Genomic DNA, 24,925 nt, shown 5'->3' with positions numbered 1-24,925 from the left:
TTAATATTATTTGTATGTTAAATTATACTATAATGATCTACTTAGTTATTTTTGATTGAAAACTTTATTTTATAAATATCTAAACATATCTTTTTTAGAGTTGTTTTGTTCACAGTAGTGAATACACTGTTAATTTTTATTATGCCAGTTAATTTATAGTGTTTAAGACATTTGTCAAGTTAGATATCAAAAATTTTTTTAAATTTATTTTTTTCAGTTGGTTATCTTTTTTTTGTAATTATCAATATGTTTTGTTTAAAGTAATAAAGAAATTTTTAATCTTTTTAAATACCAGCAAGTTCATATTGTTTTATATACAATGGTCAAGTTAGATATCAAAATTTTAAAAAGTTCAAATAACTTAAATATTATTTTTTAGGGTTGTCACCATGAACCCATGAGTGTTTTGTTTATCTGTCAAAGTACCAGAAAGTTTTAATCGTTTACATTAATAATAAGAATTTTACCATAGTTTTTACAAAATAATATTAGTATTTTTGATAATTTATCACTTACAGGTTTTTACTTCTTGAATAAACAGCTTAAATTTAAAAAAGATTTTGTTCAATGATTTTAATCTAATTTTTAAGCGTTATTACTATTTTTTAGTTTTTATTTGAACCAATGAGTATTTTGTTTATCTGTCAAAAGACCAAATTTTACATTAATAATTAGAATTTGTTACTATAGTTTTTACCATTGTCAATTTTTTCGACTTTACCCACAAATGGTTTTTAGTACTTTGTACTTAACCCCGCTTGGTTAGATCACAACAGCGGTTTCTCGCAACTATGCCTACCTGATGAGTCCTTATTAGGACGAAACCGGTCGTAGGTTGTATTGAATGCTGTTGTTGTTGGTGGTGAAGTTCATTATTTACTATAGTTTTTACAAAATAACATTGGTATTTTTGATCATTTTATCACTTTTACAGATTTTTACATCTTGAATAAACAGCTTATAATGTTTATTTTATTATTTTAGGTTTTTAGTTCTTGAATAAACAGCTTATTATGTTTATTTTTACAGGTTTTTAGTTGTTGAGTAAACAGCTTATAATATTTATTTTATTATTTTAGGTTTTTAGTTCTTGAACAAACAGCTTATAATGTTATTTTTATTATTTCAGGTTTTTAGTTCTCGATGAGGCTGATAGGTTGTTGAATTATGAAGATGCCGATTTCTCTGAGGCGTTGGGCGACATTATGTCCGTTATGAACAAGAAAAAGTTAGTTTAAATTGAAAAAAATAATTAATAAAATAACCATAAGTCAAATATGAACGAGAAATAGTAAGTTTAAATCGAAAAATAAAATAAATATAATGACCGTAAGTCAAATATGAACGAGAAAAAGTAAGTTTTAAAAATAACAAGAAGTGTTAGTTTAATGCTGTCGATTTTTATAAAGCATTAGGCGACATTATGTCCGTTATGAACAAGAAAAAGTTAATTTAAATCGAAAAGCAATAAATTAATACTTTTTTTTAGGAAAACTTTGCAAATTGCTACTATAAGTTAACAAAAACGTAAATAAAATTACTTACTTTGTTAGTTTTTTATTTAATTTCAAATTAACATTGTTATTTCTACTGGATGTATACTGCAACTGTGAGCCAATAATAATGTTGAAATTTAAGTAAGCCTTAAGTTCGGGGTCAGAACAAATTCCAGATATTTGTTATTTCAGACAGTTAAACAACTTTATTCAATCAGAAAATCTATATAGTTCAGAATTAAACTGTTAAATGAAATATAAACCTACCTATTTACTACCAAAGCTTTCATTAATTATTTATTGACATTATCAATGTAGCAAACGCCTGTGAAAAAAAAAACACTAAGTTTTATTTCCAAAAATAATCGTTTTATACTTATTTTAGTATTTTTTATTTTTATAAGGCAAACACTGATGTGTACTAATTTAATAAATCAACATATAAATGTTTAACATCGTTTTGTTTAATTACTTTATTGTTCTTCTAAGGTAAACATTGATTTACATAACAAATATTTAGTATCTATTTTAATTTTAACAAGCCATAATGTGTACTTTTGTGATTCTTTAGAAAAATTGTTTTTAAGTTAACTCTATTGTTTTCTGATGAAACGCCTAGTAAGTAGAAATTGTAGTAAACAAATCGAACATTAGTGGTTTTTCGTATTGCTAGTATTTGAATTTATATATATTTTTCAGCCATTTGTTGATGTATACTACTACTCAAAATGCTCATAATATTATTCTGAAATTCTTACATTTTTTCAGACAAACTCTGATGTACACTGCTACAATGAGTCAACACGTACAAGAAGCAATTGACGCTTCAAGCTCCAAGCCGTTCGTGTACCATTATGAAGCTCCGTAAGTTTTAATGAATAAAATTATACAATAGAATATATAAAATAGTTTATACTTCGAGTTCTAAGCCAACTTTATATCATTATGAAGCTCCGTAAGTTTATTTAATAAATGAATAATATAAACTAATATATCAGATTTCCCTACACTCAAGATAACTCAAGTTAGTTTGAACTTTTTTCAAGCTCACCATGGCTCAGACCAGTTTGTTTCAAATTCTTGAATGAAACTGAGTTCTTCCATTTCCAATTTTTTTACATTTATACTCAATTTTTTTAAACTATACATTTATTTATTTTGAAAAATTTATTTATTTTGTTTCATATTTACTGACACTTAGTTTTAAAGGGTTTTTAAAATCTGAGGATAGCTCATGATAGTCTTTGGTCACTCAGGATATTTTATACTCGAAGAGTGGCAACTCTGGTATATACTAAATATGCACTTCTTTTTCTAAACCATTTTTACATCAACATAAGTAAATAAGTGCATCTGTGCCAAATGTATAAAGCTAAACTTTAATTTCATTTCACTTTATTTATTTTTTATATACCAATGAACAGCACTATGTTTAACAATTGAAACAAATTTTTGGATTTCTATTAAAGTGAAAAGTATAAAATGATAACATTTATTTATTCCAGATAAAAACATGCTGTTTAACAATAAACTTCAAAAAAATGGTATAAAGTCAGGGCATAAGTGTCTGATATCTGAATTAAAATTTAAACAAAATAAAATTTACCATAACTTTAATACTTTACCACAGAGTAACCTACAGTCAAATTTTAAATTATATCTAATTGACATCCCTTTATACCCCTTTATAGAATAAGACGCGGTTTATTAAAAAACTAATAAGTGAAATACATGCTTTATATGAAGTTAAACATTATTAATTTTGTTAAAACACTTGACCAATTAGAGCATAAATTTCTGATGCACCCTAAAAGTATGAATTAATTTTAAAGTTAAGAATAGAAATAAAAGAATAGAAAACGTACGTTTTTGTTTATTTATTTTATTTAACACAGCACTTTCCCTTTAGTGAACAGCACACTGTTAAACAATTCGAACAGAAGTTTCTGTTTTATTTAAAACTGAAATAGAATGATCAAATCGAATTTACAACATTTAAACATTTTTGTTAGAAAACAACACACTGTAGAACAGTTGGAGTAGAATTTCTTATGTGCCCCGAGCATATGAAATAAGTAATTGATAATTGAAATATATACATTAAATAAATCACACATTATTATTTTTACCCAGAAAACAGCACACAGTAGATCAGTTGGAATATAATTTTTTCAAGTTTTAGTTAAGAATATTTTAACATTTTTTTTAAAGAACAGTGAGGGAACTGCAGAACTTAACATAAGAGTTATTAAACAATCTTTTACGCTTTTTACCAGAGAGCAACACACTGTTGTAAAGTAAAGTTTTATAATAATACTTGAACTATTATAATTTATACTTATTTTAGAGAGCAACACACAGTTGAGCAATTGGAACAGAAATTCCTGATGTGTTCCACACAATAAATAAATAATTAATAAGTAAAATTTGATAATAATACTTTAACAATTAATATTTATTTTTTTTAGAGAGCAACACACATTTATTTGTAAACTGAAATAGAAGTAAAATTTGATATTAATATTTCAACTGTTATTATTTATGTTTATTTTAGAGAGCAACATACAGTCGAGCAGTTGGAACAGAAATTTCTGATGTGTCCCGAACATTTGAAGGAGTCTTACCTGGTGTCCGTATGCAGAGACATTGTAGAAAAAAATCCGAAACATCAAATCATCGTGTTTACTAAAACTTGCAGGTTAATAAAGTTTTATTATTATTATTATTATAAAACTTAAATATTGTTGTAAAAACTCTGAAACATCAAATCATTGTGTTCATTAAGACTTGCAGGTAATTAATTTTTATTATTATTATTATTATACATATTAAACATTGTTGAAAAAAATCCGAAACATCAGATCATCGTTTTCACTAAAACTTGCAGGTTAATAAAGTTTTTTTATTATAATATATATTTAACATTGTTGAAAAAAATCCGAAACACCAGATCATCGTGTTCACTAAGACTTGCAGGTAGTTAATTTATTATACATATTAAATATTGTTGAAAAAAATCCGAAACATCAAATCATTGTGTTCACTAAAACTTGCAGGTTATTGAATATATTGTTATTATTAAATATAATACTTAAATATAATATTCAAAAAATACACATTAAATATTGTTGAAAAAAATCCGAAACACCAAATCATTGTGTTCACTAAGACTTGCAGGTTAATAGATTTTTTTATTATAATTATACACATTAAATATTGTTGAAAAAAATCCGAAGCATCAAATTATTGTGTTTACTGGCACTTGCAAGTTGTGTTATAAATTTAGATACTATTTTATTTGTTTATTAAGTATTAATATCACGCATTTTAGTTATAAAAAAAATTACAAGTAGTTACTATCATATATTTTTTAAATATAGCAAACAAACCCCAAACATTAAATTTTCGTAATTACTAAAACTTGCGGGCTATTAAATTTTTTGTTGTTTTATTACTGTTTTATTATTATCTGATTAAATTACTGTGGAAAGAAACCCTATAAACATAAAAAATTGTTATTTTCTCTAAAACTTGCAGGTTGATTGTTCTTGAATTAAAAATTTTGGTATATGTTTTGTATATATCGAATAGTTCTTGATGCCAAATAATGTGTCTACTAAATTTTTCGACTAGTAAAATAACTTATCACTGCATCTCTTAATTTTTATTTTGTTGGTGAAATCCTAATATACAAAAATAGATAAATATGTAATGTTGTTGATTTTATTTTTCTTGTTTTATTATCCTAAAAGTTATTGTTTCCATCGAACCTTTCTAAGAACCTGTTGCATAAATTACAGTTACCTACTTTTTTTTTAGTATTGCTAAAAGTTAAGAATTGAATGCATGTTACAACGATTCGGAGAAGTCGTTTTTTTTATATTCGTTTTATTAATTCGAACTTGGGATCGGCTGCAGTTCTAAGGTCGCTTCTGATTGGCTAATGATTTAATAACTTTTATTTCAAGTTTTTATCTTTAAAATTTTTTTTCGGCTTATTTTTTTCTATATTTGGGTATGGTGGGTTAGGAATAAGGGTGTAGATCTTCTTAACATTTTCTTTATTATCGCTTAGCCTCTACTGCATAATGTTGTGAATGAAAACATTACCAAAACCTAACAACTGCAGCCAATCCTTCGAATTTCCCTTATCTGCTGTTGTTGTTGATCTTGCGGTAAAGTTCATTGTTTATTATCCATGAAACGTAAGAAATATATTTTACAAATTGTCAAACAAAATCGCATATAAGTTTTCGTAGTGGCGTCACATGAAATAACATTGCTGTATAAATAAATTAAACTCGGGATCGCTACATATAATAGTAAAAGTGGAATTTTTAGTTAGTTATATAAACTGGTATTAGACTTATTTACGGAAATCCGATGAATAAGAATGCCGGTTGACTGTATGTAATGCATGACTAGAAAGTAGTGTTTACACATCTGTGTTTATTAGCTCCAAGTTATATAAGTTACATGCAAACTACTGATAGCTATTTTTAACTACTTTCACATTTTTCTCAACATAAGTTTGAAATTAGTATTTTTACTCTAACTTATATGTGAAGTTGAACAAAATTACTGTGTTTTTAATAAACTGACTTTTTGATAATGTGGAAATAATCTCAAATTCTAAATAGTTGTATTCACTAAAATTTGTAAGGTAATATAAAGTCTTATTTTTTGTTATTTTTATTCCTAAAAATGATATTTGTTATTTAAATTTCCAAGGTATTATACTACTGGGTTACGACACACTCAGCATAACTCAAGCTAGTTTATTTTTTCCAACTATTTTAAACTTTTTTGTAAAACTGTGGATGACTCAGGCTTGTTTGAATTTTTCACTATAGCTCATTAGTCTTTCTAAATCTTAGGCTTCACTTTCAAATCAATATTAAGATTTTTTTTTAATATCGTTTTTTATCATTTTTGTACTTTTTAAGTACTTAAGATTGTAACATTTTATTTTTAGGATCTTAGCTTATACTATTTATTTTTTACTAACTCATACTAGTTTTTGGTCACTCAAGCTGGCTTTTTTGCTGAAAAGCGTGGCAAAATCAAGTATATTAAGTAGAATATTCTGTTTTTGACTGACTTTATTAAACCTTCAAAAGTGAAGAGTTAAACAAACATAAATTGTTGTTATAGAAGTTTCATTCTTACGGAAAAAGTACTTAATCAAAAATTGCTGGTATGAATTTCGATTTGAATTTACTACAAACCAGTGTGAAAATGTAAGAAAGTGAAGATGTAATGATAATATTTTACAAATTTTCATGTAGACTTAAAATTTGTAAAATATTATTAATAAAAAGTGACGTCACAAATTTTAAACTAGAATTTTTGTTTTCAAAGTTTGTATAAAACATTTAAAGTTCAAAACTTATTGTATGTTTGAGTGTAAACATGAATTGATTAAATATTTGTAACCAGTTTAATTGACTGGTATTGTTATTGATAAAAGGACGTGTGGGATTGGTAATGAAACTTTTTTCTAACTGCGAAAAAATTCAGAAAGTTTTACACCAATATCATCAAAGTTGCTATTTAAATGTTAATTTTGCGTTTAAGCTGCAAGTTAGAATAGAGCTGCTGAAAATAAGTTGAATATTCTATTTACCTAAAAATAAAGTTTTTTAAGTGAACAATAAATCAAAAGTACTTTTTTCAAAATTGTTTTCATAAAAATAGTTTACAGACTAGGCAGTTGTTTGTAAGAACTTTTTATTTTTCAAATAATCAAATATTTTACTCTAATCAAGTCAGTACACCAAACTATGCTTACAGATATTGCAAAATTACATCTTGAAAAAATCGTTTTGTGTTATGAAGTACTATTATTACTTAACTAGAAAAATAGTACACGATATAGTTTTTATGTTTTCAAATGTCTTAAAAATACTATTCCCCCACTCAAGTTAGCATATATATATATACAGGCATTAGTACTTTTAATAATATGCATATTTGTCCATTGAAACTTCTAATTTCTAGGATAAATCAATAGTTTTGCCGAACCAAATGGGTGATGTCGCCTCCTTTGAAAAAACCTGCTCTAAACAAACTCATAATTTTACTTTTCAAGCGTTTTAAAGTCTTTTGGCCCGAATTTTATACTCTATAGTCGCCATAACTTATGTATATATTTTTTCTTTAAGTAAATACATGCCAATTCTTATACAACAGCTATAAGTTTTGCCAACACTGCTTGTGTTGCAATAAAAAAACTAATAAACTTTTTTTCTATCGTTTAAATTAAGAGGTCGATATCCCCTGTTTAAACTAAGCAATCTACCATGCATAACTTTTTGAAATTATTACGTCTTGTGCTAGTTAGCCAACGTTGTTTCTTAATCTAACAAAATCTCTTTTCTTTGTTCTTCAATTCTGTTCTATACTTTTAATTTGAGTAATTAATCGGAATGTAAAACAAAAGATTAAATTTCTACGTAGCAAGTTGACAAAACTTTGAATGTAACACAGGAACTTTAAGCTCTAACAAAGTAAATTTTTAATCGACACTTTTTTCCAGAATAAAAACGATAGTAAAAAGCGCATGCTTAGGCAGTAGACTTTTTAAAAACCAAGTCAATAAGACCTTTTTGTTTTTTCCTATTTTTCAAAATTTGTTGTTTTCATATAAGCTTCCAAATTTCGTACTATAGAAAACAAATTATGTTGTTTTATCATATTTTGAATCTCTTAAAGGTGAAAAATTAAACAAAATAAAAATACGTATTGATATAATTTTATTTCTGTGCAGGAAAAGTTTTATATTGCAAATTATGTTATTATTTTTTCAATTTGTTTTAAGCCCAATCTATGACAAAATTAGTTGTTTTGAACAAAATTGCACGAAAAAGTTGTAGTGACGTCATATGATTAAAATCTAAATTTTAACTTTTGAAAGTTGTATAAATCAATGAAACTCTGGTTACGTGTTATTAAATATCAATTATTAATTGCCTCCAATCTTTTAAAGCCAGTTCAGTGCACTGGTTGTAAATAAACTATAAGAACTATAGATGTTAAATGTATAAAAATTTCGTCTTTTAATATAAGATGTTTCTAATTAAAAAAAAATATTTATTTTCAACTACGATTATTAGGATGAATCTTCAATAGATTATAAGACAAACTAAAATTTAAATATTTCTTACAGAATTAAATTAAATAATTAAATTAAATAATTAAATTAAACTAAAATAGTTTAATTCACAGAAACTGTGAACTACTAGGAAGGATCTTCAACGGGGCGAACAACGTTTTGGAGGCGAAGCTGGATTGCGTCATACTTCACAGCATAATGAAGCAGAAAGACCGGTTCAACTCGTTGAGAAGGTTCAAAAGCGAACAGGTAATAATTATTGTGTTTATTATATTATTGCGTCATACTTCACAGCATAATGAAGCAGAAAGACCGGTTCAACTCGTTGAGAAGGTTCAAAAGCGAACAGGTAATAATTATTATATTTATTATATTATCGCGTCATACTTCACAGCATAATGAAGCAGAAAGACCGGTTCAACTCGTTGAGAAGGTTCAAAAGCGAACAGGTAATAATTATTGTGTTTATTATATTATTGCGTCATACTTCACAGCATCATGAAGCAGAAAGACCGGTTCAACTCGTTGAGAAGGTTCAAAAGCGAACAGGTAATAATTATTGTGTTTATTATATTATTGCGTCATACTTCACAGCATCATGAAGCAGAAAGACCGGTTCAACTCGTTGAGAAGGTTCAAAAGCGAACAGGTAATAATTGTTATGTTTATTTTAATGTTCAGGCTGTGTTATGTTACATAGTATGACGTTCAAATGCAAACAGGTTGCTGTTGTTTATTTGTACAAGATGTTATTAAAAACTACTTTTTTATGCTATTTTTTGGTTACTATATATTATTATTTTTTAAATATTCAGACTGTGTTATGTTACATAGTATGACGTCAAAAAGCGAACAGGTTGCTATCGTGCTTGTATTTTATTAAAAACTATATTTTTGTATGCAAGTATTTTATTTACTGAGGATGTCTCGCTGCTCATAAATGTAAACAGCTCTACAGAGTTATAACTTCTACAGAGTTAAGTACCAAATTTCTAACTCTGTAAAGCTGTTAGTATGTAGATACGGTTTTTATTTTCAAATGAGCTTTGCTTGTTTAATTCTATTTAACGCCTTGATTATTGATATGCAATATTAATTTTATCAAGTGTAATGAAAAGGTTCAAATAATTTAATTATAACAATACATTAATTAAACAGGTTAAAAAAGAATTGCATGCTTACTTTAATATAATATACCGTTGTAATAAATAAAATAAACAGGTGGAAATAATATCAAACCTTGTTAAATATAAAGAACTTGTTAAATTTAAATTGTATATTTATCTCTTATTTATAATTATACTAAATAAAATAAACAGGTGAAAATAATGGTAGCCACAGATGTCGCGTCAAGAGGGTTGGACATCCCAGCCGTACAGGTATTTATTTAAATTTATTATTTATTTTTTTAATTTTCACAATATTGCTTAAGTTATTCATTTTATCGTTTTAACGTCATGTAATTAATTTTGTTAAATTTATCTATAAGCTCTACTTTATAAGCCACTAATGTTATAACCCTACTGAATTTAATTTAAATTAGTTGTTCAACTCACAATTGATTGTTTAAGTTGTAGTTGATAAGCTTGCTGTGGTAGCTCAACAGGTATTTATGTAGTTAAATTACTATTTTGTAACTTAAACTGGAATGTTTTTGGTCAACTCTTTAATTTAATATTAACTGCAATTTTCTCGTTTTGATTTGGTTAAATTTTTCCCACTTAAGCCCTCTATGTTACATTAATAAAGTTTTAATTTTTCTGCCGTAAATTTATTTTAATAATTGAAAAATTTTAACACATTTTCATTTAGCATAAGTAATGATTGCAATTTTGTTACAAAACCGATGACTTTGATAAGACCATATTTAATAAAAAAAAATCTGACCATACTTAATTAAAAATACAGGCTGCAGTTTCTAATATTTGCTTAAATTAAAATAAAAATTGTTTTAAAAAGCAAAATGGTAATGAAACAATCGTTTTTAACCACTTATTAGTACTACGAACTAAATTCAGCACAATTTCTAGAATATATGTTACAATAATCTCACTTTTACTTGTACTGAAGTTATAAGTGTGTTAATGGCAAGTTTTTTTGTTCCGAGTGCTGCAGTTTGCCGGCCCTTGAGCTGACCGAACAACTAGTTTTAGAAAAAATATTTAAATCATTTTTACAAAGGTTTATATTTCTTGTGAAGTAAAGTCTTTTATTTAAAGTGCATGCGAGCTTCTTACATACGTCATACAGTTTTAATCACAAACACATGTTTTTAAATTTTGTATATAAATGAGTATGGTTTAGAAACAATTTAAGAAATCTATATGTTCAGGATCTTTATAATTTTAAGCCAGAAACAACTGGTAATGGCTTATAATCATGACTATTTGATAACACAAGTAACATCTAAACAATGTGTTGATGTCACATAGCTTTAAAGGCGAATCCAAGCAAAATTAAATTAATTTTTAATAAAGTATGGTAAACAGTAAGAAAAAATAAAGTTAAAAAATTTAATTGAAGTTTATAACCAGTTCAAAAACCTGACATGTATTAAATTTATGACAAATCTATCAGCTAAACTAAAAAAATACATCTTAAGCTGTTCATTGCCAATCATCTATTTGGAACTTGATCATTTAGTTTTGAATATTCTTCACAGTTTTATTAATTGTTCACTTCTACGTAAATTATTTAAGTGTTTTTCAAATGGCTTTTTGTTTAACTTTTCCTTCCAAAAAGAAAAAACTTCGTGTTTCAACATGTTAATCGTCTATTAAGATTTATTACGATTCAGATAACAGAGGACATATTAAAAAAAAAGGTTGGCAATGCTTGTTAAAAAATAAGTTTCGACTAGCTATTAAATTATAAAAAAATTTACTAAAAAACTGTTAAAAATTTAACTTGTGACGAAGTCATGTACATGTGTTCTAAAATTCGTGTAAGAAAACATTCTACACAATTTGTATTGTTAAAATTTATTTAATTTAAATTGCAGTTTTTTTTGTTTTTAAGGTTAAAGTCTAATTCATAAATTTTAAACCTCTTAAATTAGTCTTCAAAATGGTTATTATAAAGTTTTAAGTTTTTTTTTTAAGAAGTGAATTTTAAAATGCATCTAGCTTCATAGTGACGCTGTATAGTTTTAAAAACCAAAAAAAAAGTTACATTCAAGCATGTTTGATAAAACTGAACAACATGTTCATACCGATGTTTATTTTTTAAATTCAAATTTTAAGCTAGTGCAAAATTTGGCAAAAACACACATTTGTAATAAAAAATTTTTCACAAACAACAGTGCTTCCTAGCTTTTCCTAAAACTAATTCACGACCACACGTTTTAAGAATTCCTGTACATTTAACTATCTTAATGTATATCTATTACTATCAAAAAGAACTTTCTTAACAGCCAGCGCAAAAGCTAGTATTATTCAATATTAAAGTACTTTTGAGCTTTTTTGTCATACAGTTTTGCTTACAAGCGCAAGATTGTTAAACTCGTATATTTAAAAGTATCTGTTGCTATTAATAAGCAGCTGTAATCCAAATTAAATTTTATGCCAGTGCGAAACTGGTATCATGTTAAACTTGCGAGAAAACATTCATTCAAAATCTATCATTTTAGTATAGAGTATTGTTTACTATCAAAAAGGTGTTTCTTTATGGCCAGCGCAAAAGCCTGTGTCAAGCAATATTCATGGTTGTTTATTTATTATTTTATATTATATTTTTTTTTACGTCATACAGTTTGATGATACAAAAACTTGATGATTAAAAATTTAGGCAAATTCATAAAAAAAATATAAAAAATTTAGAATTTTTTTTGTCTTCCTGGATAAGTGCGTACTTAAGACGGTGTGCGTACCAAAAAAGTGCGTACTTAAGCGGTAGTCTACTGTAATATTCATGGTTGTTTATTAAAACGCTTTTTACTTACGTCATACAGTTTTACACACAAGCGCGAGAATTTTTTAATTCGTATAAATTGGAGTATCTGTTAAAATAATGGGTGAAACTAGTAATTGAATTAATTTTAAGCCAATGTTAAGGTGGCATCATTTCAAACTTGTAAATTATTCATTCAAAATCAATTTTCTAGTACAGGGCATTAATTAGGGTATATTTTCTTTACAAAATCCATATATGAGCTTCGCGCTAACGCCGTGAAATTATACCACAAGCATTAAAAATTCGAAAATATCCATGTTAAATTTAAAATACTTCATATTTTTAGCAAGTTTAATCTTTGGCATCAGTTAATTTTTATAATAAATGTGGCAGGTTGTTCAAAAACTATTTTACAATTTCGGATCTGGAAGTCTGTAGATATTAGAAAATAAAACCGGTTTTGTTTTAAATTTTATTTGCTAATATTGTTGAGAGTATTTTTTAATGCATCAAAGCTTAAGACTGATATTATACAGTTATTTTACCCACAACTTTTTAAAACTTCTATATACTTAAATGTGGTTAAAATCACTACAGGATTTTCAGAAAGTAATAAAATTCTTATTTTTAGCCTGTGCTTTATTACTGGTATCATCAAATACTTATGATCAGAAACCTAATTCAAAACTTGGTGTTTTAAAATTGCAGCTGGCAAAGTTAATAAAAATATGTATTTTTTAAAAAAATAAATCTTTTTTTCTTGTCTGATTCATAGCCTTTACTAAATAGTTAAATAAATCTCTGTTATTCTATCATTAGTAGTTTTAGTACCAAATGAAATATTTTTTTTACTTCATTTACAGTTGATTATTAATCACAATGTCCCAGGTGAAGCGAGGACTTACATTCACACATTAAATAAAATAAATAATTTTAATAGTGTCTTGCTTGTTTATAATAATTTGTTTTTTAGGTGATTATAAATCACAACGTGCCAGGTGAAGCGAGGACTTACATTCACAGAGTTGGACGTACTGCTAGGGCCGGGAGGAAAGGTAAAAATTTATAATAAAAAGTAATAATAAGTATAAGTTAATAAAAATTTTTAGAAATGTTGTATATCAAAAGTATTACATCTATATGGTGGAAATCAAATTTTTGTAAAAAAGCAACACTAAATTTAAAGTATCAGAAAGTATATAAATATTATATTGAATGTATAAAATGAATTTAATGATGTGTAATACATTGAATATACAGATATGATATATATTGTTTGTTTGTACAATAAATTGTTAAATGTAAAATTAGTATATCTAATTGTTATAATTATTTTCATAGATTGAATAGAAGTAATATTATATTTCAGGTGTTGCTGTGACCCTGGTAGCTCCAATGGATGTTCACAGGACAATTAACATCGAACAAACTGTTTTCAAAAATGGTTAGTTAGTTTGTGGTATTATAATATATAACTAAATAATTAACTGAATATCTTACAAATCATACCAAGATCATCTTAGGACGACTAATATCGAGCAAACTGTTTTGGAAAATAGTTGGTTATTAAATTGGTATATAACTTAAAAAACACTTGCATATACAATAGACAAGCTTGGGTTAACAAATGTTGAACAAAATGTATTTAAGAATGTTGTGTCGGAAAAATATAAATAGTATGAGTATAACATAGTTTTATAACTAAATTCTCGATGCAACAAATTTTTATATAATGTAATGCATATAATCAGTGATTAGTATGCATAAATGCACAATTTCAAGTCATACCATGGGTTTACCAAAATTTTTTCAAAATGAACTATTTTTATTTTAGGTCTGTGAATCGTATCATGAACGTTTTCAATGAATAAAAAAGCATAATAGTCTGTAAATATGTTTTTGTTTTTTAATTAAGTTCTACTTAAAATTTTTTTGATTGTTCAAGTATTTCGTAAATACTTACATATTTCTGTAAGAATTTTTTATTAAATTATTGAAATTATTGTATAAGTACAGAAGAATAAATGTTTAAGAGGCCGTGTTCAAAAATACTTGTATGATTTTTTTCTCTAAAATTCATATGGTCAAAGTTAACTATTAACAAAAATTGCTTAAATGTTTTACAAATTTCTTTATTATTGAAAATCTGATATTTGCATCTTGTTTAAACTGTTTTAAAGTTGAATTTTAAAAGATAACTAAAAATTTTTGAAATTTAAACTAGACTACTATGTTGAACTTAACTTAAATTTAATGTTTTATTACAAAAAAAAAAAACGAGTAAAAATGTTTGCACTTGACTTAAGTAGTGACGTCATTAAAGTTTTCATAGAATTCTAGCATCGTGATTTTTGTATAAATTGATCTTAACTACAATGAATTATTAAACTTCGGCAAGTACATTGGATAATTTAAACCAGTCGTTAGAAATGGTAGCGTCTTTACTTAATAAGTCTCTGTGGTAATGTCCTATGAGTTAACCTTGTAGCAATTTTTAATTATATAAGTGTCTTTTTTTTAAGCGTATGCAACTAAAACGAAGTTAATAAATTGGTCTTGTACATGTACATACTTAAATAACCAAACTTTCAATCATTAAAATGCTTAGATTTAAAGCATCTTGTCATAATATACTTCATACAGGCTTTTTTCAAATAAAGGCAATACCACAACCAAAAACTATGATTGAAATTTTAGTGTTTTTAAAGGTTTTTTTGTATATGTTTGCTATTAGTGTATATTAGTAGATCATTTTATTTAAGTCATAAATATTCAAAAACTGTTTTAAACCGTGGTATAAAGTATTATGACAATTATTTCTTAAATTTTGATGGTATTGTAAAGCTTATGAAAATATAATGAAATATGTTTCTTGACAAATGGTTAATTGGTTTTTTATTAACTATTTAGTTGGTTGTAACGAAGCGTTGCTATTTTACCTGTGGTGGTTTACAAAATAACTGTTTACAAAATTTAATAAAATATTTTACAAAATTTATAAATGTTTAGAATAGAAAACTTGCATTTTATTTAAACTTTTTCAAGTTAAATTTAGTGATAATTAAAACAAAAATCTCTGAAATTAAAACTAGATTACTATTTTTAACTTAACGTAAATGTTCAGAAGATTCTCAACTTGAATGTTATTAAATAAAACCGAGTAAAATTGTTGCACTTGACTTTCGTAGTGACGTGATTCAAATTTTAACAGAATTTTAACACCGTAACTTTTGTATGAATTGATCATAAGTTGATTTAGAATTAGAAGAAGTGTTAATAACAATGTAGATCTTTTAGAATCAGTTATAGAAACTGGTTGCATATCTATGAAGTTTAAGTATTGTTACAGCATGAGTGGGTATTAATGCAATTATTATTTAAGAGAATTAGAAATGGAATCGAATATCTAATGTATTTCAAACGAGTTCGATTTAGTAGTTATGTACAATAACTTTAAATTAGCTAATTTTTTAAGCATTTTTTATTAAATAACAAAAATTTCCGAAATTTAAACTAGACTACTATGTTGAACTTCACTTAAATTTTTACAAAAAAAAATCAAGTAAAATTTTTGCATTTGATTTTCATAGTGACGTTATTTAAATTTTCATAGAACTTAAGCATCGTAATTTTTATATAACTTGATCACAAATAATATAAGTAATAGTGTGGTACCTTAATAAAATTCTTTTAAACTAGTAACTCAACTGGTTGCATATAATTGAAGTTTAAGTATTACTACTACATGAGTGAGCGTTAATGCAACTACCAATAAAAAAAAATTTAAATGTCATCAAATATCTTATGTAATTTAAACGAGTTCGATTAAGTAGTTTTGTACAGTAACTTTAAATTAGCTAATTTTTAAAGCAGTTTTTATTAAATATGTTAGCATATTTGGTGAGAAATTTCATAAATTATTTTTCTAGTAATTTCAGTCATTACAATTTAATCAATTTAGTTATATCTTTTTCAAAGGAAAAAATTTCTAACGTTCAAATGCATAAAAGTTATTTTATTTCAAAATTTTAAAGAGCTTTTTTTTATGTTTATTATTTGTGTATACAAGTGGTCTATTGATCTTTTATAAACTATTATGTTAGTTTGTAACTAAGCTATTTTACATGTGATAGTTTTCAAAATAACTGTTTATGAAAACTACTAAAAGGTTTTACAAATTTGTTAAATATTCAGAATCAAATATTCGCATCTCGCTTAACCTGTTTGAAAGTTTAATCTTAAAATAATTGTAATGAAAAATTTCAAAAATTTAAATTGATCAAAATTACTTCTAACTACTATCTTTGTTTATTAAAGAAGGGTGGAATATTTGAAACCAGTTATTAACACTGGAAATATATTGCTTAATGATTTCTAGGGTCTTATCTATTGATAGATTTATACACATGGTGTCTACTTGGGGTAGGTGTCAAATTTGCACGGGCGTACCATATTTCACGAAGACACATTTGCACGAGGGGACAAAATTGCATATTATGTTGAACTAAACGTAAATGTTCAAAAAAAATCGAGTAAAAATTTTTGCACTTGATTTTCGTAGTGACGTCATTTAAATTTTAGTAGAATTCTAACATCATAACTTTTGTATAACTTGATCACAAGTTGATTAAGAATCAGAGTTAGTGTATACCATAGTAATGTTTTTAAACCAGTTAAAAAAACTGGTTGCAACATTTGAAGTTTACATATTGATGCAACATGATTGAGTATTAGTACAACTATCGATTTAGAAAATTATAAATGGAAATAAGTATCTTATATATTTTAAACGAGTTTGATTAAGTGATTTTGTACAGTAACTTTAAATTAGAAATTTTTTATTAAATATGTTAGCACATTTGGTAAAATATGTCATAAGTTATAATTTTTGGTAATTTCAGTCATTACAATTTGATTGAATCTAGTTATAGTGTACAAGATTTTTCAAATACAAACAATACTATTAAAAATTATTATAATTCTAATAAAAAAGAAACTAATTGAAAACTAACTGTAATTGAAATTTTAGAAATTTTAAAGAGCGTTTTTTTATATGTTACTATTTGTGTATACCAGTGGACTATTTTGTTAAATATTCAACAATCTGTTATTAAGCAGGATAAAAATATCACAACAATTAATTCTTAAAAGTTTAATTGTATCGCAAAGATTATAATAGTGTAATCATAAGAGGTGTTCAAATAAATGGTTTTTGATTTTTGATAAAGTATTTTGTTTGTTTGTAACGAAGTGTTGCTATTTTACATGTGGTAGTTCAAAATAACTGTTCACGAAAATTACTGAAATGTTTTAAAAACTTATTTTACATTTAAATTTCAAACATTTGCATCTTGTTTAAAAGTTGAAATTTAAGAAATATTTAAAAAATTCTCCGAAATTTATACTAGACTACCATATTAAACTCAAGGTGATTGTTCAAAAAAAAATCGAGTAAAAATTTTTGCCTTTGACTTTTGAAGTGACGTCATTTAAATTTTCATAGAATTTTAGCATCATGGTTTTTGTATAAATTGATCAAAATTATCTTCGTACAAACCTTCACTTTGTATGAATAAAAAATGTGGAATATTTGAGACCAGTTAGCAATACTGGAAATTTAAGGTCGTATAAACAATAAATAATATTATTTACCTAATTTTTATTTTTGAATAAATTGAATGACTTTATTTTAGCGTGTGTAACCAAAACAACTCTAATTAATTGGTACTTTACAGTAACTTTAATTTAGCAAAGTTTTAATCAAAGGTATGTAACACATTCGGTAAAAAATTTTATTTATTAGGTTTAGTTTTTAGTAAAGTTTTATCAGAGTATATATCAACTAAAAACTATGATTGAAATTTTAGAATTTTTTAAGAGTTTTTTTATATGTTTGGTGTTTGTGTATAACAAAAGATTATTTTATTAACTGTATGTTTAGCAAACTACTCTAAAGGTACTATTAAATGTCATGAAAACTAGTAGTTAAATTTTTGATAATTATGCAATGCTTTTGAAAGTAAAAAGAAAGAACTTTGTTAATAAATAGTTATTTTTAATTTTGATACCAGCATGTTCTGCAGTGACACCATATATTTTTTAGAATTCTTTAGAGTTTTTAATATTTTTAAAATGTTTTAAAGTAACCTTCTTAATTAAACATGTTTTGTAATTAAAATTAAAGTTTTCATTATATTGCTTGATATTTTTTAGATAGCCCAACAAAATTAATTCAAAATCAATTCATAGTTTTTCTATCCAAATGATATAAAATCCAAGTGTTTATCAATTCACAAAACTAAATTTGTTAAAAGTAGCAGTTATGAATGTTTCAAATGCTAATATCTGCATCACTTTAGAAGTGATTTGAATCTTAAGAGACTTATATAAAGATTAAGCACTTTATAGTTATGCTAAAATCCACATAACTGTTTAAAAAAATTTGAGTAATTTTTGTTTTAAAATTTAGAAGTGACGTCATTTAATTTTTTATACAGAATTTAAAAACATATTTATTGTATAAGTTATCACTGGTGGTTCTAAGAAAAATTTAATTTCATATGCAAAAATATTTCAAACCAGTTTATCGAACTGGTTATTATCTAAGTCAAAGATTACAAAATATTAAACTATATTCTTTGTCACCATATTTGAAACCAGCTTAATTAACTTGTGTGCTTTATTAATTTTGAAAAAAGCTATCTTTAATGCATCGATATGTATTCAGGTTGACTAGTAAATGTTATACAACTGAACACATTAATAAATGTCTGTAAGATTTATATATATATGGTTTACTATCAATATTATAGTAATTTTAACAAATACTTGAGGGTTTCATTTGTATCACATTTTACAAAAGATAAAAGTTTAGCAACAGACAAAGCATTGCAGACTGTTTTCAAAAATTTAATAATTAAAAAATATACAAACGTGTTTTTTTTAATGGTGGTAATAGTTTTATTTCATTAAACTAAGGTGTTTAGACTCTTGAAGTGTTATAGTGTATTAGTAAATGTTTTGTTGATTTAATTCACTGATTTGATAAGTTTGATAAGTCAATAAAAAAATCACGTTTATGGTGAGAAGTTTTGGTTTCAAATTTAAATTTTAATTGTTTTGTCAAGTGATAATAAAATTTTGAGCAAAAGACATTCAAAGATTGTCCGTATATTTTTTGTTGTAATGAAAATTATTTACTTATAAAATTTAATTAGTTATAAGTATCTTATTCAGAATTGATGATATAAAAACATTCTACAAACTTAAAAGAAATTTGAAAACAAAATTAGGCCTTACGTTTATAATGTTTTGAGTTAAAGTTTATAATAAACCAAATAGTTTATTTGCGTAATTTTAAACTTTATTAGTATGTTGAACTTAGTATTGTTATACACTCAACGTTCAAGAATTCGTCCATAGTTTCGATCGATTGTTTTGTACTTCAACTATGTTGTGACGTCATTTAAATTATTGTAGAAAATGATTTCGTAATTTTTGTATAAAATCTCCTCTCAACGATGTAATATAGGTTATTGGATAATTAATATAAATTTACAGCAGTTGTCAGGACTGGAAAATAAAAAATGTTTATTACTGCATGGAGGTTTACCACGATGTAACTTTTATTATTTTTATAATGATTAAAATTAAATCATATTTGATTTGAAGGCTGTTTAAAAAAATTGTAATATATATTAGGTCAAACTTTTTTTTGTATATTAAGTGATAGTTAGCAGTGTAAATGAGTTTGAATTGGCATATTTATATATTACAAGTCTAATTAATGTTATTTTACACTTGAAATTTTATGTTAGGACGAGTTTTAGTTTCATGTTAAAACTTTTTAATATCCTGCTTGGTATTAAAACATTTTTCTAACAAATAGCTTTCAAAGACTATTTTTTGTTGAACTAAAGTTTTTGTATTTATTAACTCTTTTATCTCAACTGGTTCAAACTAAGTGTGGTTTAAAAGTCCCTAAAAAAGTTCTACAAATTTTTTAAACATTTAAAACAAGTATCTGCATCAGGTTTGAAATGTTAAAAACACGAAAGTTAAAAAACCAAATAGTATTTTCCGGAATTTAAAACAACTTACTTTAGTGTTTAAATATTTTTAAAAAACGAGTAAATATTTTAACATCACAGTTACAAAGTGACGTCAATTAGTTTTTTTAATATATTTTCTTTTAGCTTTTTTTATTTTACTTAAAATTTCAAGTGTTTTCTATAATGACCGGGAAATGCAGTGACAATTTGTAGCCAGCTTGAAAAGCTGATACTGAAATTTTTTCTCAACTATTATAAAGTCATATCTGAAAACATGCAGTACAACTTTAAAATAATATCCTTTTGTAAAACAATGTGTTGGCTCTTAGGATTTAGTGTAAAAAAAAATAGATTTTTGTAAACTATAACCACTATATAGTGCTTTGATATTTATACCTATAGTATACTTTAAAGGCTTTTTAAGTAAAAAAAAGTATATCTATCGTAAAATTACAACTTGATTTTATGGAGTTAAAGAGTTTTTTTTTCTAATATATGTTTGATAATTTTGTAGTTTAGTAAAAACTTTACAGTTAGACTCTTTTTTAATGGTTAGTAGTTACTGGTACTTTATTATTGCGAATTCAATCAATTTTTCCTATAAAATTGTTTTTATTATTAACTGCCACACTAATTTAAATTACTACGGCCCGGAAAGAGCAATTTTTGTAGAAAATTTTGCCCGTTAGTTATAAAAGGCTGCCGACCGCTGTAGTCAGTATGTTTGACTCAACATAAAAATTCAAAAAATAATCGAGTAAAAATTCTTGCGTTAAAACTGTCTAGTGACGTCATTATTTTTTTTTAGAATTTAAGCTACGGGATTTTTATACAAATAAATAAAAATGCCCGTGATAAACTTTACCATATTTCCAGTGGTGTCAATGAATTTGAAACTGGGTGAACAACCTAGTAATATATTAACAATACAGTATTAATAATTGTAAGGTAAAGAATATTAATTTACTAAAAGTGATTTTATAACATGCGTTATATTATCCATTGATCTTAAGCCTTTACAAAGCTGTGCATAAAAAAACATTTGATTTTTTATTAAATAACGCCATTTTTTTAAATTTTGATTATCTAAATACATAAAGGTTCGTTCAATTATAAAAGGCTGCCTACCCTTGAGTTAGCTAAAATGTTAAAATCTACATAAATATTCAAAAAATCTTGACTTAAAATTTTCAACTTGAAAGCTACTTATTGACGTCGTTTAATTTTTTATTTAGTATTGAAATTTTTATACTAATTACTGCTAACTAATATTCAATTACGTGATAGTTTGTAATGTTTAGAAATTGAAACCTGATTACCAGACTGGTACTATAAACAACTATACATAACAATTAATATACACACTTTAAGTTGTGTTAAAAGTGTGTATTTAATAGAAAGTTTGCTGTTTGATAAACTAAACATATATCTTTGAAAAATTAAACTTTTGAAGTTTTTTGCTTTTGAGTTTTGTAGTGACGTCATTTTAATTTCTGTAGATTTTTACTTTTTTTCATGAGTTTGATAGAGTTTTTGTATAAATCAAATGCAATATTGCTATTAACTGGTTATGTATCTGAAATGAAAAAACAATTACGTATCAAATTTATAACCAGTAGTTGAACCAACTCGATAAATTGAGATGGTACTAAAATAAAAATATTTTTTATACAATTCCTGGTAAAATTTCTATTTATTTTAAATTTAACTTATTACAGTGATTTCGATACATGAATGTTATTAAATTTATATTTACTTAAATATATTTCTTATTGATGAGCCATTATTTTTACAAATTTGAAATTAAACCGTAATAAATGTAAAAAAGAGTCAGAATTACTTTTGTGTAATAACTTTTTTTATTGTTATAAATTTTTTTATTCATAATGTATGGTATCAATAACATACTAAACTTTGTCAAACCCTGTGCCAACTTATTTTCCTAAATATTCGTAAGTTTCGGCAACATTGGCAGTATGATGAAAAAGTTCTAACTTAATTTGTTTTAGATTCAATTTTTCCAGCAGTTATTTTTTATTACCTGATAATAATGATTTTTTAACGATTAGTTTAATTTACAGATAAGGGCGAATACAGCGGTAAGAAATTTGTTGAACTCGCAGTTGATGAAGAACAAATTAAAAAAGATGTCGCAAAAGTCCATATGTTGAAGGGATATGCTGAAGCTGTTAGTATTTAGTTGTTATTTTATATTTCTTGTTATTTTAATCAAAAAAGACGTCGCAAAAGTTCACATGTTGAAGGGATATGCTGAAGCAGTTAGTATTTAGTTGTTATTTTATTTGTTTTGTTTTATTTTAAAGCCCTCTGTCGTTGCAAAAGTTAATATGCTGAAAAGATTCGCAGAATCAATAAGTTTTTTTTTATTAATTTTATTTGAATTGAAAAAGACGTCACTAAAGTTCATTTTATGAAAGGATGTTTTTATACTGTTTAACACAGTTTTTAACTCCCTGATTAACTATCTCTTCTAATAAGAAAGTTTTTATGGAGTTTTGGTTTGAGTATATAAATGCTTAAAATAAATTAAGTCCTATTTTTGATCACTTAGATGTCCCTCTAATTTATTTTTGTATTACTTTACTTGCTTTTTAGTACTCTATGAAATTTTATTTAATGCTTTATTATATGTTTTATATTCAACTTAATATTTTACTTAGCAGAAACTTCAATATTAAACAGCTATATTAAACAGTGTTTTTATATACAATTTAATATTTTACAGAAACTTCAAGAAACTAACTTCGGTGAAAAGAAAAAAAATAATAAAAGAAAAGCGATGATTGCAAAGGGGATCGTAAGTATTTTGAAATTGTTTTCATTAAAATAATTAAATACAATAAAAATCATTTTAAGGAAAAAACTTGCAAGTTTGTTAAGGTAAATTATAACTTAATTTTTGAATAAGTTATTAAAAAACATTGATGCTTCAAATAATACATACCATTTAATAAACCAAGGTCAAAGCTTGTTTATATCTGAAATATTATCTAGTATTTAAAACCCTGAACAAATGGTTGCACTCATTTTAAAATATATAAAGTTTGTTCTTAAAGTCTCTAAATTATTTTTTTTTTAATTAACACTTAAAATATGTTTTGAAATAGTATAAACAAAGCCCGATTTATATTTTGATAGTTGTAGTTTTTTCATATTTTTTAAAAATTAGGAAAAAGATTCAACTATTGGCAGATGAAACTTTTGAAAAATTCAAAGTTCTTTATAAACTAATATTTGGATTAAAGATTATCTGTTTTTACATTTACAACTTCAGTTAAAAACGGTTTTAAACCCTCTGCTAACCTCTGTAATGACTTTTTTACTAATACAATATCTACTTCAATACCTTAATTCAAGTTTTTTAAATACTCGTATCTTTATTTCAAATATTCACAGGATCCAGAAGCCGAAGCGAAACGTTTGAGGAAAGTGAGGATGAACAGGAAGAGGGCTGAGAGGAAGATGAGGAACAAGAATAAGAAGAAGAACGCAGCTGCTGGAGAAGGAGCTAGTAAAGAAGCTACAGCTGGAAACTAAAATTGTTTTTAAAGTTTCACTATGAATAATGTTACGTAAAACATTATTTTTAAACTTTTAGATTTAAGATAGTTGATTTTCAGTTTTTCATGTAAATTTATTAATATGTTTAATTCTTTTAATTGTTTCAACTACACTTTTAAGCTTTTAACAACAACTGGATTTTAAAATTTTTAGGCTGAAAATGAGTTTGATAATGTCTACTAGAAAAATCGGTTTTTTATTTTAAAAGATGTAAATTATTGAACTAGTTTGTCAGTTCTTTAGGTAAGTTTTCGTTAAGTAATTGAAACCATTGTTTTTTTTTTTGTTTGGTGTAATTATTGGTTATAATAAATATATTTGGGTTTAGTTAGCTTCAGTTTTTTTAATACTTAAACTGTCTCCTTAGTTTATTGTCACACTTATGTTTTAAAATTTCAATGTTTAAATAGCTTTAAAATAAAACTATAGTGTAAAACTTAAAAGTTGTTTTACGAACATTTCTATGAGTTCTATTTATTATGTTAAAATTAGTTTTTTTTAGTTGCATAATTTTATTTACTAAATATTTTTTCAGCTGAAGTATGAAAGTATTTAAAAACTTTTCTACTCAGCACCAAGTACCTTATTTTATCATGTAATGTTTGAACTTAAGATTATTAACCTTTATTAAGTAACTTTTAAAATTTACTAAAAAGAGTTAAGTTAACCTTTAAAATATTCACTTTGATTAAAGCCAATGGCTTGGTATAAGAGTAGTAAAAATTAAATGTCTTAACAATTTTGAGCAAAGAAATAAGAAATTTTTTATGCTATTAAAACTAACTTGTGTT

General features: G+C 25.2%; 1 protein-coding gene across 1 annotated transcript in view; it reads left to right on the top strand.

Moving 5' to 3' along the window:
* The window catches only part of LOC145831470 (putative ATP-dependent RNA helicase DDX49), a 30,551-nt gene extending 6,059 nt beyond the window's left edge, over positions 1–24,492 (top strand). The window contains exons 4-13 of the mRNA XM_082938739.1: positions 1,130–1,228; positions 2,265–2,360; positions 4,051–4,194; positions 8,724–8,859; positions 9,930–9,989; positions 13,475–13,556; positions 13,871–13,945; positions 22,634–22,740; positions 23,299–23,370; positions 23,970–24,492. Of these exons, the coding sequence (XP_082794865.1) occupies positions 1,130–1,228; positions 2,265–2,360; positions 4,051–4,194; positions 8,724–8,859; positions 9,930–9,989; positions 13,475–13,556; positions 13,871–13,945; positions 22,634–22,740; positions 23,299–23,370; positions 23,970–24,110 (1,012 nt within the window). The 3' untranslated portion in view covers positions 24,111–24,492. The remainder of the gene's footprint in view (positions 1–1,129; positions 1,229–2,264; positions 2,361–4,050; positions 4,195–8,723; positions 8,860–9,929; positions 9,990–13,474; positions 13,557–13,870; positions 13,946–22,633; positions 22,741–23,298; positions 23,371–23,969) is intronic.
* Positions 24,493–24,925: the final 433 nt, after the last annotated feature.

The sequence above is a fragment of the Thalia democratica genome, chromosome 3 (assembly GCF_965202585.1).
Source record: "Thalia democratica chromosome 3, ktThaDemo2.hap1.1, whole genome shotgun sequence".
In the NCBI taxonomy this organism is placed as follows: Eukaryota; Metazoa; Chordata; class Thaliacea; order Salpida; family Salpidae; genus Thalia; species Thalia democratica.
The sequence above is the reverse complement of the archived record's forward strand: the minus strand, read 5'-3'. Positions and strand labels throughout refer to the sequence as shown.